The following is a 12,193-nucleotide window of genomic DNA, read 5'->3' as shown; positions in this document are numbered from 1 at the left end:
TAGTTACCCGGGTCCTCCTTCTTGCCCTTCAGACTGGCACGCAGGAGCTGCACACAGCTGACAGTCAGCGAGTCGGTCAGTGGATTACAGGACACTTAAAGTGTCTCAGGATTTTGCAGAACAGCTTCTTCTCTCATCTTACCAGTGTAGCCTTACTGTCAGTTGTCCAACAGTTAATTTCATTTTTAACTCTTCTGTTTCAATTTACTTTATTGATCAGGAAATTACTCAAGCAGGACTATATAAAGACTGTTTCTCAAAACAAATGGGCCTGCATCATGGGAAGTGATCCTTGTGATGCAGAGAATGTCAGAACTTGAGATGTGCTTAGCTAGTCTTACAAGGAGCTTCCATTTTAGTGAAACAAGCCAAGTATGAGCTTAAGAAACAGATTAGACCTTGTTAAAATTAAGGCAATCTTGCATTTGTTTTTCTTAGGAATACCTATATGGGAAAAATACTAAATACCTGACATACAATGACTTCATCAACAAGGAGTTAGTACTGTTCTCAAACTCAGATAATGAAAGATCAATCCCGTCACTGGTTGATGGTAAGTTATTTCAAGATAGTGTTTCCGCGTAGTGCATTCCCCAGAACTTCATTAAGTTTGTTTGGGTGTTTGCATGTCACACCATCAGAATCGGGGTAACCTGCTGAGTTTTCAGGGTTGGTGTTCTGAAGTCTGTTTTGTGCTGTTCAAGTTTTTCAATCTTTAATTTAAATGTCCATTTTTGTAGTATATTATTGCAAGTACTTTACTCTCCCGGCGCAGGATCTTTAGGTGTATAAGTAGTTCTTAGTCTGTAGAGAGCAGAAGCTACGTGAAGCACATTGTACATTCTAATCACAAGTTCTTTTTTATTGTATACAGGTTTGAAGCCAGGTCAAAGGAAAGTTCTGTTCACGTGTTTCAAACGCAATGATAAGCGAGAGGTGAAGGTTGCTCAGCTGGCTGGTTCTGTAGCTGAGATGTCTTCATACCATCATGGTGAAGTAAGAAACTGGCCTGGTTGTGCAAAATGCTTTTTAAATGAAAGGCAAAAATGCCCTTTTGTTGACCTGACAGTTAATTCTCTAAAGCAGAAATAAATGTTGAGTATTAAAGCCAAAGCGAAGTGGCTGTGTATCAGCTCTTAATTCTTCAGTATTAATTAATAGAAGTAGAACGAGAAAAACCTGCTTTATATGTGATAAATTTAGGTAGATGTTTAAAGCCTTTCTACCTTGGTAAGGAGAAGTTAAGCATTAAATAAGCTTCCTTGGGGAAACTGACAAAATGTTTCATAGGAGGTCTCAAGAATAGGTAGATAGCAATATATCGTGGGTCACTGCAGTGTATCTAGTCAGTCAGACTAGATGGTCTTGGGATGCACTTTCAGTGAGAGCTTCCCCCAGTATTTTATTAGTTGAGTTTATCTTCTGTATCACTTCTGTTCTTGGTGTGAACTTTGCCTTTGTCTATTCAGTGAAGAATGCTTCATTTTTAGCTTTAAACCTTTCTTTATTGCAGGCATCACTGATGATGACCATTATTAACTTAGCTCAGAACTTTGTGGGCAGTAACAACCTCAACTTGCTACAGCCTATTGGTCAGTTTGGCACAAGGCTGCACGGTGGGAAAGACTCGGCCAGCCCTCGATACATCTTTACAATGCTCAGGTCAGCATTAAAGATTTCTTATGGTCTTCAATATTCTTAGCATTTAACACAACTCAACTTGGGTTGGCTGATGGGAATAAACCTGATTTGTGTGTTTTGTTTGTTTTCTGGGGGGTTCTTTTTTGCGTGGTGATCACTGTTCTGTAACAAGACTTTGGGCTTAAACTCTCTTTTCCATTGTAGCCCACTAGCACGGTTGGTGTTCCCACCAATGGATGACAGTATCCTGAAGTTCCTATATGATGACAATCAACGTGTGGAGCCAGAATGGTACATGCCTATCATTCCAATGGTGCTGATAAATGGAGCAGAAGGGATTGGTACTGGCTGGTCCTGTAAGATCCCCAACTTTGATATCAGGGAAGTTGTGAATAATATCCGTCGTCTGTTGGATGGAGAAGAGCTATTGCCAATGGTAAATAATGTATTTAAAAAACAATGTCTCGCTTGTTAGTTTATTCAGCGCGTATTGCAGCATTTCATGCAAGTGCTTAAAAACAGAAACATCAACACAAAGCTGAATCCAGTGTTCTCTTCCACTTAGCTTCCTAGCTACAAGAATTTCAAAGGCACGGTAGATGAGCTGGGACCTAATCAGTATGTGATAAGTGGTGAAGTGTCTATCCTTGATTCGACAACCATTGAGATCACTGAGCTGCCTGTCAGAACATGGACACAGGTAATAAGCAGTGAATTTTCCCTAGGGATGTATAGTTTGCCCTGTAGAGCAAAAAGTGATTACTGAAAACATGGGTCTGACTTTGATTCCTTTCTCAGGCTTATAAAGAGCAAGTTCTGGAGCCAATGTTAAATGGGACTGAGAAGACACCCCCACTAATCACAGACTATAAAGAATATCACACGGACACGACAGTGAAGTTTATAGTAAAGATGACTGAAGAAAAACTAGCTGAAGCTAAAGCAGGGGGGCTGCATAAGGTCTTCAAACTCCAAACAAGTTTAACATGCAACTCCATGGTATGTAATAAATTTTGCCAAAGAAAGGGCTTGGTTTAACTCAAAGTCTGTGTGGACAGCTGCGGGTGCTACAGTAACTTACTCACTTCGATTTTTCTGCCGTTACTGGTTTTAAATCGGCTTTCTAAATATACCTTCAAAAGGTCAGGAGACTGGCTTGGGAATGGGCGCAGAGCTGTATGGTTGTGCCTGAAGGAGTCAAAGGGACCTGCAATCACACGGTTCAGAGACCTGCGTTGTGACAACGCTGCCACTGAGTGTCTGGATTCTGACAGTGTGTGAAGCTTGATGCAAGATGTTTATCCTACAGATAGCTTTAAGATCCAAGTAACCTTAACCCTACTGGGCTTTCAAGAGCCTTGAAATTCTCTGCTGCTATGCTTGCAAACTGAAGTAATTTCTAAAACGATGCTAAGGTTTTATAATTTATTGGCTAATAATTCAATCATACTATCACACCTGTGTCATAGCTAATTTTCAGTGGTTTTGGAAATCAGTTTTATTATCATAATGCCTGTGTTTTTTCATCTAGGTTCTTTTTGACCATGTTGGCTTTCTCAAGAAGTACGACTCTCCCCAGGATATTCTTAAGGAGTTCTTTGAACTCAGGCTCCGATACTACCGTTTGAGAAAAGACTGGTTTATGGGAATGCTAGCTGCCGAGTCTGCAAAACTGAGCAACCAGGCTCGTTTCATCCTGGAGAAAATAGATGGCAAAATTGTGATTGGTATGTGTTGTTCTTGGTCGCTTGGTTTATGAAACTGGGAGAACTCGGTGCTCCTTTGAGATGTGTCAGCACCCCCTCAGGCCTGGGCTGGCTCTTAACAAACTACACCAGAGCTTATCTTTCTGTTCCATACACATACGAGAGAAAAATGTTTCACAGAGTATCCTTGGTCTATAGAGCATTATGCACGTATTAATTAAAGCAGGATACTCGTGCAGCTTTCCTACTGTGTGTTTGACACTATTTTGAGTAGAATTTTTTTTAATAGTTTAGCGATAATATCTATTTCTGACTCAGTAGGAGTAAGAGTTAAGTACTGGTGGGGTTAGAAAGGGGCAGTGTTTTCTGTTCAGACACATACTTCTTACAGACCCATATCTTTCTGTGTTATCTTTGTGAACCTCTGCAAAAATATTCCAAATCATGTTCTCAGTGGATTGGGGTTTCCAACTTAGAAGACACTCAAGTTAGCAGCATCTGAGAATCATGAGCTAGAAAAAGAAACAGATCTTTGTTCCCAGCATTCAGATATTCCCATCAACTTCTCCACCTCAGTCTAAAAGGCAGTCTGTATTTCACTTGTGTTCATGGAGGATGCAGCTCGACCGAGTGTCATAAGATGCTTTGTGTCTGAAGGCAGCCCAGTAATCCCAGCAGCCTGTGGCTGACTTGACTCAGGAAGAGAAATAATTCCCTTGAAATGCATTTTCTTGGGTTTTTGTAATAAGCAGTTCCAAGGCTGACAGAGCTGCTTTCATTTGTATTTGTGTCTCATGGTCGATTGCTTCTGATATCTTAAAAAGGAACAAATTCCAGCTGAAGCATTTCTATTGGTTGGGGCAATAATAGCATAAATTTCCCAGGTGGAGTCTAATGAGGTGCAAGCTATACCGAAGCCTTTGAGTGCTATCAGGGTTTTTTTTCCCTCCACCTGCCTGCCTATTATGAAACCTTTTTGATGCCACCACATCTTTTTTTCCAAGTTCAAAAACTACTTAGAGCAGGGGAAATGCATCTATGGAAATGAAGAAGAAAAATATTTGCAGTGCTTTGGCAGGTGTTCCTGGCAGTTATAGGAGCAATGCTGACCTGACAAGTAGGAACTTCTTAGGTGTTATTTCAGGCTTTTCCACATGTCCCACCTCTGAGGAGGAAAGGCTGTTTTAGAGCCCAATAGGACACCGAGCTGCTAGAACCATGGGATCCAGAATGTAAAGCTCATCTGTCTGTGATTGGTAGCAGTCACTAATTGTCAATCCTGAAATGTCTCCTTACAGAAAACAAACCCAAGAAAGAGCTGATTCAAGTTCTTATCCAGAGAGGATACGAATCTGATCCAGTGAAAGCTTGGAAGGAATCACAAAACAAGGTAATGCTTCCGTCATCCTCTCTAAATAGATCTGAAGTAGCCCCAGTCTCTGAAGCTTCATCATTTGTACAAAGAGGCCCAAGTTGCTTTTCAGTTTGTGGGATTCAGGAGCTTGTGTGTCTGATACGGCTGTGATAGGAGACCAAGCAAAAAATTAATCTCTTGTTCAGAAGGTGCTGAGACCTGGTCACTTGGGTTTGAGTCTGCTGGGTCGAGTCCTTGCCACAGCAATTTCTGCTCACCCTTAAGGGTTTCCTCCTGCCTGTGGGGAACAGCTGTGGAAGGGCTGTGAGGAAGATGACAGTTTTATGTAGCCTCAGGAGAGAATCTGCACCATCAAGACAGAGAGGCCAAAGGGAGTAGAGCAGAAGAGATTGAGAGAATTGTTTTTGCAGGTGGATTCCTCTGTGCAATAGCAACTGAGGCCTTAAGAAGTGTGACTTTATCAATTTTTTAAACTGTTCTAGAAGAGTCTAGGACACCATCAGCATGTGGGGTACCTGTGCTGCAGTCCCAATTTGACCAATAGCCCTACCCTTGTATGTTAATATATTTCCCACATTCAGGAGGAAGAGGAGGAGGAGGAGGAGAATGAGAGCGACAAAGAATCAGCTGCAGCTTATGGACCAGACTTCAACTATCTGCTGAACATGCCCCTTTGGTATCTGACTAAAGAGAAGAAAGATGAGCTATGTAGGCAGAGTGATAACAAAGTACGTTCCTTCCTTTCCTTACAGAAGCATTGTTATATGTATATTTGTTTTAATGATGGACTGAAATATGTAACTAATTATTATCAATGGTGATTCCCTTTAGGTAAAGGAGCTGGAAAACCTTAAGTGCAAGAGCCCCTCTGATCTGTGGAAGGAAGACCTTGCTGCCTTTGTGGAAGAACTTGATGTACGTCAGTGCTCAGTGCAGATGACTGATGCCCTTGTAGTCTTTGTGTTCTCATGGTTGTTTTGTTTTATGCTCACCTCTGCAGGCAGTGGAAGCCAAGCAAATGCAGGATGAGATGGCAGGCTCTGTTGGTAAACCTTTAAAGGTGAAAGGAGGGAAAGCAAAGGTGAAAAAGACACAACTGCCAGAAGTAATGCCATCACCTCATGGCATTAGGGTTGTTCCCCAGATAACTGCAGAGATGAAGGCGGAGGCAGAGAGGAGAACTAAAAAGAAAATAAAGGTAAAAAAGAACATTCTGAATGCTCTTGGCATTTCCAGTTATGCTTTCAGCCACTTAATGCCATTACTGTTCTCAGTATCAAAGAGATAAAGATGATTTAACTCTTTTTATAGGGCTAGTTGAAATTATGCCATTCAGCCATTTGCAGGATAGAAAATAAATATCCCTTCACCTGTTCTGACCTGTAAGCCAGACACACTCCTACTCCTCTCCTACAGATGGTTCCATCTAACAGTTTTTCCAAATAACTTGCACTGTTGTTTTTAACCCACCCTGTTTAATTCTGCATCCTCAACACACCCTAGAGCTGTGCTATCAGCTCTCAGGAGTGGGGACAAAGTTCCTGTTTTTGTTAATGTTGGATTTTGCATTTTAAGTCACCTGATCTGGGAGCAGATCGCGCCTGATGGACTTGGCTGTAATCGATTTTACACGCAGTTTGTTTCACAAACTCCGATTCCTTGTGTCACTAACTTCCATACATCTAAAATAAGCAGCTCTTTACATTACTCTGTGTGCCTCTTGTAATAACGTGAGCTGACTCGCTATCTGTTTCGTATCTGCTTGTATCTCCAGACTGAAAAGAATGAGAATCTAGAAGAAAACTCATCGGCCGACAAACAGCCTTCAGGCCTTAAGCAGAGATTAGCGCAGAAGTTTAATACTGGGAAAGGTAAATGCTGTTATGTGTTATTCCATCAATGGAAAGTGAGGGGAAGGGTTGTAAATTTGGTTATCTGACCTCTTCCTGAAGGTGATGAGTAACACCTAGGATCAGTATTTTTGGAAAATCTAGGTGAGAGAAACAGTGACCCTGGATAAGAGTCAAACAGGACCGATTACTATTTCTCTTCAATGTTTAAGCCAGAATCCTCTGAATTTAGTGGTGTATTTCTAAGTTGAGCTTGAACTGCTGAGCCTGAAGTACTTGTGGAAGTTTGCTGGTTCATCCTGCCTCTCAAAACTTTTCAGGTGTTAAAAGACAAATGACTCTGCCGTTTAAGCCACTGAAGAAAATGAAGAAACGAAACCCTTGGTCTGATTCAGAGTCTGATTCAGGATCTGATTCAGGGCCCGATTCAGGGTCTGATTCAAGGTCTGAATTTGAAGCGCCTCCTCGAAGGGAGAGAGTGGTTTCCCAAGCCGCAGGTGAGTGATGACACAAATGCAGAAGAGAAAAAAATGGAACAGGCATTTAGAGAGCTCCCAGAGTCTGAGGTCTCGGTCAGAAATCACTTTTAAGAGGCTTATTATTTTACTGCATGTAACAACCAAGTATTTCTACCACTTGAGCAGATTTTCACAATGGTTTTCAAAGTAAAGCAGAAACAGGCAACTGGAAAATAAGGTTATTGGTTTTAATCACACAACTGTCTGGGCAAATCAAACGCGTTGTTGGTAAGTGAGCCCAGAATACACTTGTGATTTGCAGTTCTCTCACTGGCAGTCTGAATATCTGCTTGTTTTTATTCAGGTCTTTATTTTTTAATAGCTACAGGTAAAATACTGAAAAAGAAACTGAGCCGTATATTGCCAAACGTGTAAAATAATACATCTGTGTCATTTCACCAGCCAAAGCCCAGATGATCAGTTCGGACTCAGATGCAAATCTCTCCAGCTCAGATGAGGAGTCTGAATTACAGAGTAACAGTGAAGGCAAGATGGAATCGGACGCCAGCTCAAAAGAAAAACCTGCTCCCAAGCCCAGAGCTCCTCCGAAGTGAGTATTTCTCCGTGCTTCTAGTGTTACTGCCAGCCAGCCAGAAATTAATAGCTCTTTTTCTTCAGTGCATCTATTTAGTGCATCATAACTTGAAAGAATACTTGGGGTTTTGTGTTCTAGGAAAACCACTGCAAAAGCAGCTAAAGCTCCCAACCAGAAGCCAGCACAAAGCATTCTCACTGGTGAGTACCACACCTGCTACACCTTGCTGATTTTCCCCAAACCCCACGCGAGTGCATGGGGCATCTGCTCAGTGCTTAACACCGACAACAGCAGACAACGTCTCCTGATCTTGCTAAGAAATTTCACTGCTAGGGCACAAGCTGGTTTCAGTGCACCAGACTTTTTGTCTGTTTCTGACTTGACTTTGTGATTAACGCGGTTTTAATAGTTGTTCTTTTTATTAAGTGGATCAAAATTATTTCCTTCTGCTCTAAAGTTTATAGCCAGAGTAGATAATTTGACTATTTCAGACTTATTTTCCGCTTTCTTTATTCAGTTAAAGTCCAAAATGTTCCTAATGAAAATGAGAGTCAAGATCCTGTAGCTCCTTCCATCTCTGTGCCTCCCAGCAAGACCGTATCCAAAAAACCTGCTGCAGCTAAGAAGGCCAGTGCTGCTAAGGGTAAGGAGGAGTTCAGTGAGATCATTTTTAGATAACAATTAATATTCCTATGGGAAACGAGTCTGCATGATTTTGCTAGGCATCCAGAGGCCTGGATAACTTGAGTGTTCGTTTTGGAAAAGATCTGAGGTTTGTGGCAAAGGTTGCCTAGCCGTTGTCATTTTGAAGGAAGTTTGTTTCCAAACATATCATGTTGTAGTTCATCTCAGACATGCTCGAGGGGAGTGAATTCTAGTTTGGGAACAGGAAAAGTGAACGCTTCCTACAGCGCTATGTAATACTTGGCAGAAATAATCCGAGTGGAATGCGTGTCTTGCAGTCGATGTTGTACTTCATGTCTTTTTGGGAAAAAAGCTACTTGGTAGCTCGCTTCCCAGGACAAAGAAAAGCAGCTTTGGGGTAGCTTGATCTATTTAGTGCTAGCTCGACCTCATAAATCTGCGGCATTTGACTCAGGTTTTTTAAACTTAACTGCCCAGAGTCTTTGTCGAACTCTGAAAGCTGTTTTGCATATCCCATCGCTTGCTGGTTTTGATCCCAGCAGTGAAGTCGTGTGTTGCTGCACAGCAAAAGAGCTGAATTGAGGACGCCTGTTATCATTCAGGAACGCTCTGCTCGTTTCAGCATAACTTGGAGACGTGCTCCAAGATGCTGTTAAAAAATGTCAAAATATAGGTGAGAAAGAACTCCACAAGTTCAGAATAGATGGTAAATTCATTCAAAAGTTTTGAAGGTATAAGATTGCTTACACAGCCTTGAGAGTTCAAGGCTTTTCAATCTGCAACAGCCTGTAGATTGCTTTGGGTACATCTTAATTTGATCCTCTGAATGTAGCGGATCTAAGCAGATGAACAACTTAATTTCTCATCATCTTGGTAAAGAGCAATCTTTCTAGAAAGCCACGATGCAAAACGAGGCGACCTGAGCGCTGACCTCGCGGTGCGGCGCAGAGCCGTATTGGCGTTGGAAGCCATTCGCAAACTGCAAGCGCGAGGAGAGGCGGCAGGCGCGAGGTTTAAGGGCTGCGTTGCGTTTCAGATGACCAGCCGTCCATCAGGGATATCCTGGTCAAGAAAATGCCTGCGTCCAAATCCAGCAAGACGGCGCTGAAGGAGGAGGGATCCCTGGTCCCTGATGTTGGAGCAGCGGGTGACAAGAAACCTGACCAGATCAAGAGACGCAAAGCTGCCAAAAGGCAGCCAAGCTGCCTAAGTTTGGATTCGGATTCGGATTTTGAGCTGAAGCCTTCCAAATCGGTTGCAGTGAAGGTTTGTAAACTGCCACCCATCGGAGCCGCTGCGGGGTTGGTTATTGTGGTAGAGGCAGAACCTCCCGTGCGACACTCGTCTGTGTTGCTGGGTGTGGGGAAGGAGGGAGCACACATTCATGTCCCCACATTGTTGGTTGGTGCTCATCAGCCCAAACAAGCACCTGGCTCGTGACAAGGGGCTGCGTTTCACGCTAATTGCACTCTCTGTTTATAATTCACGATTCACTCCTTGACTGTGCTTTCCCTTCAGAAATGCAAGCAGTTGGATGACGACGAGAGCTTTACCATCGTTACCGCTGCTGGTGAGCCTGACCTTGGAACAGCCGTGCTCCGCACCAGGCCTGGGCGCCTCAAAAAGCCTGTCCAGTACTTGGAGGAGTCCTATGAGGAAGATATGTTTTGAATTTTTATGGAGATTTTAAACTGCAGATCCAAACCAGCCTGCAGCAGAGCTCCTGACGAGCTTTCACCGAAGAACATCTCAGACTGGGAAACCTTTTCACTGAATTCAAACTTGCCTAAAAATGTTTGTTACAAGTGAATTACTCTTTGGGTTTCTTCATTTTAAATAATTTATCTTTGTTTACACAGAAACACCCCCCCTTTTTTTTTTTCCACATCACTGGAGCTATGCACCCAGCTCCCTCCTACCCCTTAGGTACCTGGGATGTTTTAACACTTTTTGGTCATTTTAATGCTAAAGACGACATTACAACATCCCTCTAAAATACCCTCTCACATTGATACCTTTCTCTTTAGATACACATTCTATTACTTTTTAAGGTAAGTTTCTAACTCCACAACCAGACACCCAACACATGAGGTGTCAGCATTTAGGCCTCTGTGCCAGTGTTTCCTTTCTCTTTTGCAGTCCTTTGTGTCAGTGCAAGCCCCTCTTGCTCAGCCTCTCCCAGGGTGAGTTTTAGCCGTTGGATTTTTAAATTCAGATTTAGCGACAGGGTTTGTGCAGACTTCTCTCTGCGCGGTGCTGGCAGCTTTATCTTCTGTCTGGTTGCCAAGCAGCCTCATGGTCATCTCCAGGTACGAGGTGCTGGTGACTGCCACTGCCTGGTGCTGTCAAAGAGCCAAAGGGTGCCAGTGGAGTGAGATGGGCTCCTGGAGAAGGACCGAGGTGGGACAGACGTTCCCTGTCCCAGGATCTGTGGCAACTTGCAGGAAAACCGCGTGGTTATTCCAGTGCACTCCTTGGAAAGCTGCGGGTTCCTCTGTGCTCAGCTTCTCTGCTGCTGTGTGGAGCAGCAGCACGAAGCTCCTGCCCATTTGTTCCTGGGGCCAAAGAACTTCCCTCAGCTTTACTGCCCATGTAAATATTTTCTGTGTTTTTCTTCTTGTCCTGAGTTTCTGTCCTTTTTCGTGTTTATGTAATAAAATTGCTTTTACTCAAGCTTTCTTGAATAAAATGGAGTTGTCCTCAGCTGCCTGCTCCCTCTGTTTCCTCCTGCACCAGCTCTCTGGAGCCATGGGTTGTCTTTGTTTGCGGTGAGTACTTGAAGCTTGGACTTTCTCAGGAGCAAGAGGCCATCAGCTCCCACCCTCCGCTGCCAACACCGCTCTAAATGGGTCAGAGCCTTTGTCTAACCACGCTCGTTATTTCCGAGGTTATTTCCAGTGCTAATTTAGCCAGTTTTGGCATTGTTATGGAAATGACCAGCGGCTTGACCATCGGGATGGGTGCAAGCTCTGGTTTTGGATACGGTTCCCCAGAGCATCACGGATGTGGCTGAATCACACGGTGCAGGGCTGCCCTTGTGCCAGCAGACACCAGAACTGGTGGTGGCTCCCAAGCTGGCACCAGGGGAAGAGCAGGATGGGTGGGCGTCCCCGGGGCCTCCCTGTCCCCACTGCAGGCGCATGGGTGCTGTCGGTGCCACTGAGGTGCTTTGCTGGCACCCAGTCAAGTGTGGAGAGCGCTGTCAGATTTTCCACTGCCGGGCTCTGGAGAGCGTCTCCAGCGCGTCCCCGCCGAGGGGCTGTGCTATTTACAGCTTCTCCTTGCTGCAAGCGCCCGCAGAATCGGTTGTCACGACTCGCACGGCAAAGGGCGAGGCCACGGCTGGGCCGTGTGGGCTGCTCCTGTAACCCCCCCAAATCTCTGCATAGAGCTGTGTCTGCCAACACGCACTCTCCACCAGTGTCTATACTGGGATTTTCTCTATCACAAAATCTCCATGAGTGGGGCGTTGGGGAGGCCGAGTGCTGTTGGAGCAGGAGTTGAGCTGTGGGCATTGGGCACCAACCCATGGTGGGCATTGAATGGCCCCTGAGGGGTGAGGATGGCCCCGGGGTGTTGTCCAGGGCTCTTCTCCCGTGGCCAGGAAAGGAATTGAGCACAGGGCAGGGGCTGGGGGAGCACTGGCCATGCCGTAGGGAGTTTAGCATCCCAGCCACCTGCAGCACCACATCCACCAGCTGGCACACACCAGAACCAGGGACAGTCCAGGGCACCCTCCATGGCCCTGACAGCCCAAACAGCCTCGTGGAGCAGGGAGGGCCGGGGCCAGCCCTGAGCATCCCCTGGGCAGAGGTCCCCAGTCCCAAGGCAGGAGCTGTCGCAACGTGGTCGAATGTGCCCGATGCACTCAGGCTCTGCCGGGTTCAGGGAGGCGCTGCCACCACTGGGGGTGGGCTTTTAGG

General features: G+C 44.6%; 1 protein-coding gene across 1 annotated transcript; it reads left to right on the top strand.

Moving 5' to 3' along the window:
* Positions 1 to 438: 438 nt before the first annotated feature.
* On the top strand, positions 439 to 9,941 carry LOC104543759 (DNA topoisomerase 2-alpha-like; the record flags this gene model as incomplete). The annotated part of the gene is made up of 18 exons (XM_010188436.1): positions 439 to 553; positions 875 to 996; positions 1,514 to 1,662; positions 1,846 to 2,077; positions 2,207 to 2,341; positions 2,440 to 2,640; positions 3,173 to 3,368; positions 4,646 to 4,737; positions 5,304 to 5,450; positions 5,554 to 5,641; positions 5,727 to 5,920; positions 6,497 to 6,593; positions 6,893 to 7,069; positions 7,493 to 7,640; positions 7,764 to 7,825; positions 8,149 to 8,268; positions 9,307 to 9,536; positions 9,789 to 9,941. Coding segments are annotated over 18 exons (2,658 nt in total), but the record flags the coding sequence as incomplete, so codon positions are not given.
* Between the last annotated feature and the right edge of the window lie 2,252 nt (positions 9,942 to 12,193).

The sequence above is a fragment of the Mesitornis unicolor genome, unplaced genomic scaffold, assembly GCF_000695765.1.
Source record: "Mesitornis unicolor isolate BGI_N332 unplaced genomic scaffold, ASM69576v1 scaffold33597, whole genome shotgun sequence".
Classification (NCBI taxonomy): domain Eukaryota; kingdom Metazoa; phylum Chordata; class Aves; order Mesitornithiformes; family Mesitornithidae; genus Mesitornis; species Mesitornis unicolor.
The sequence above is the reverse complement of the archived record's forward strand: the minus strand, read 5'-3'. Positions and strand labels throughout refer to the sequence as shown.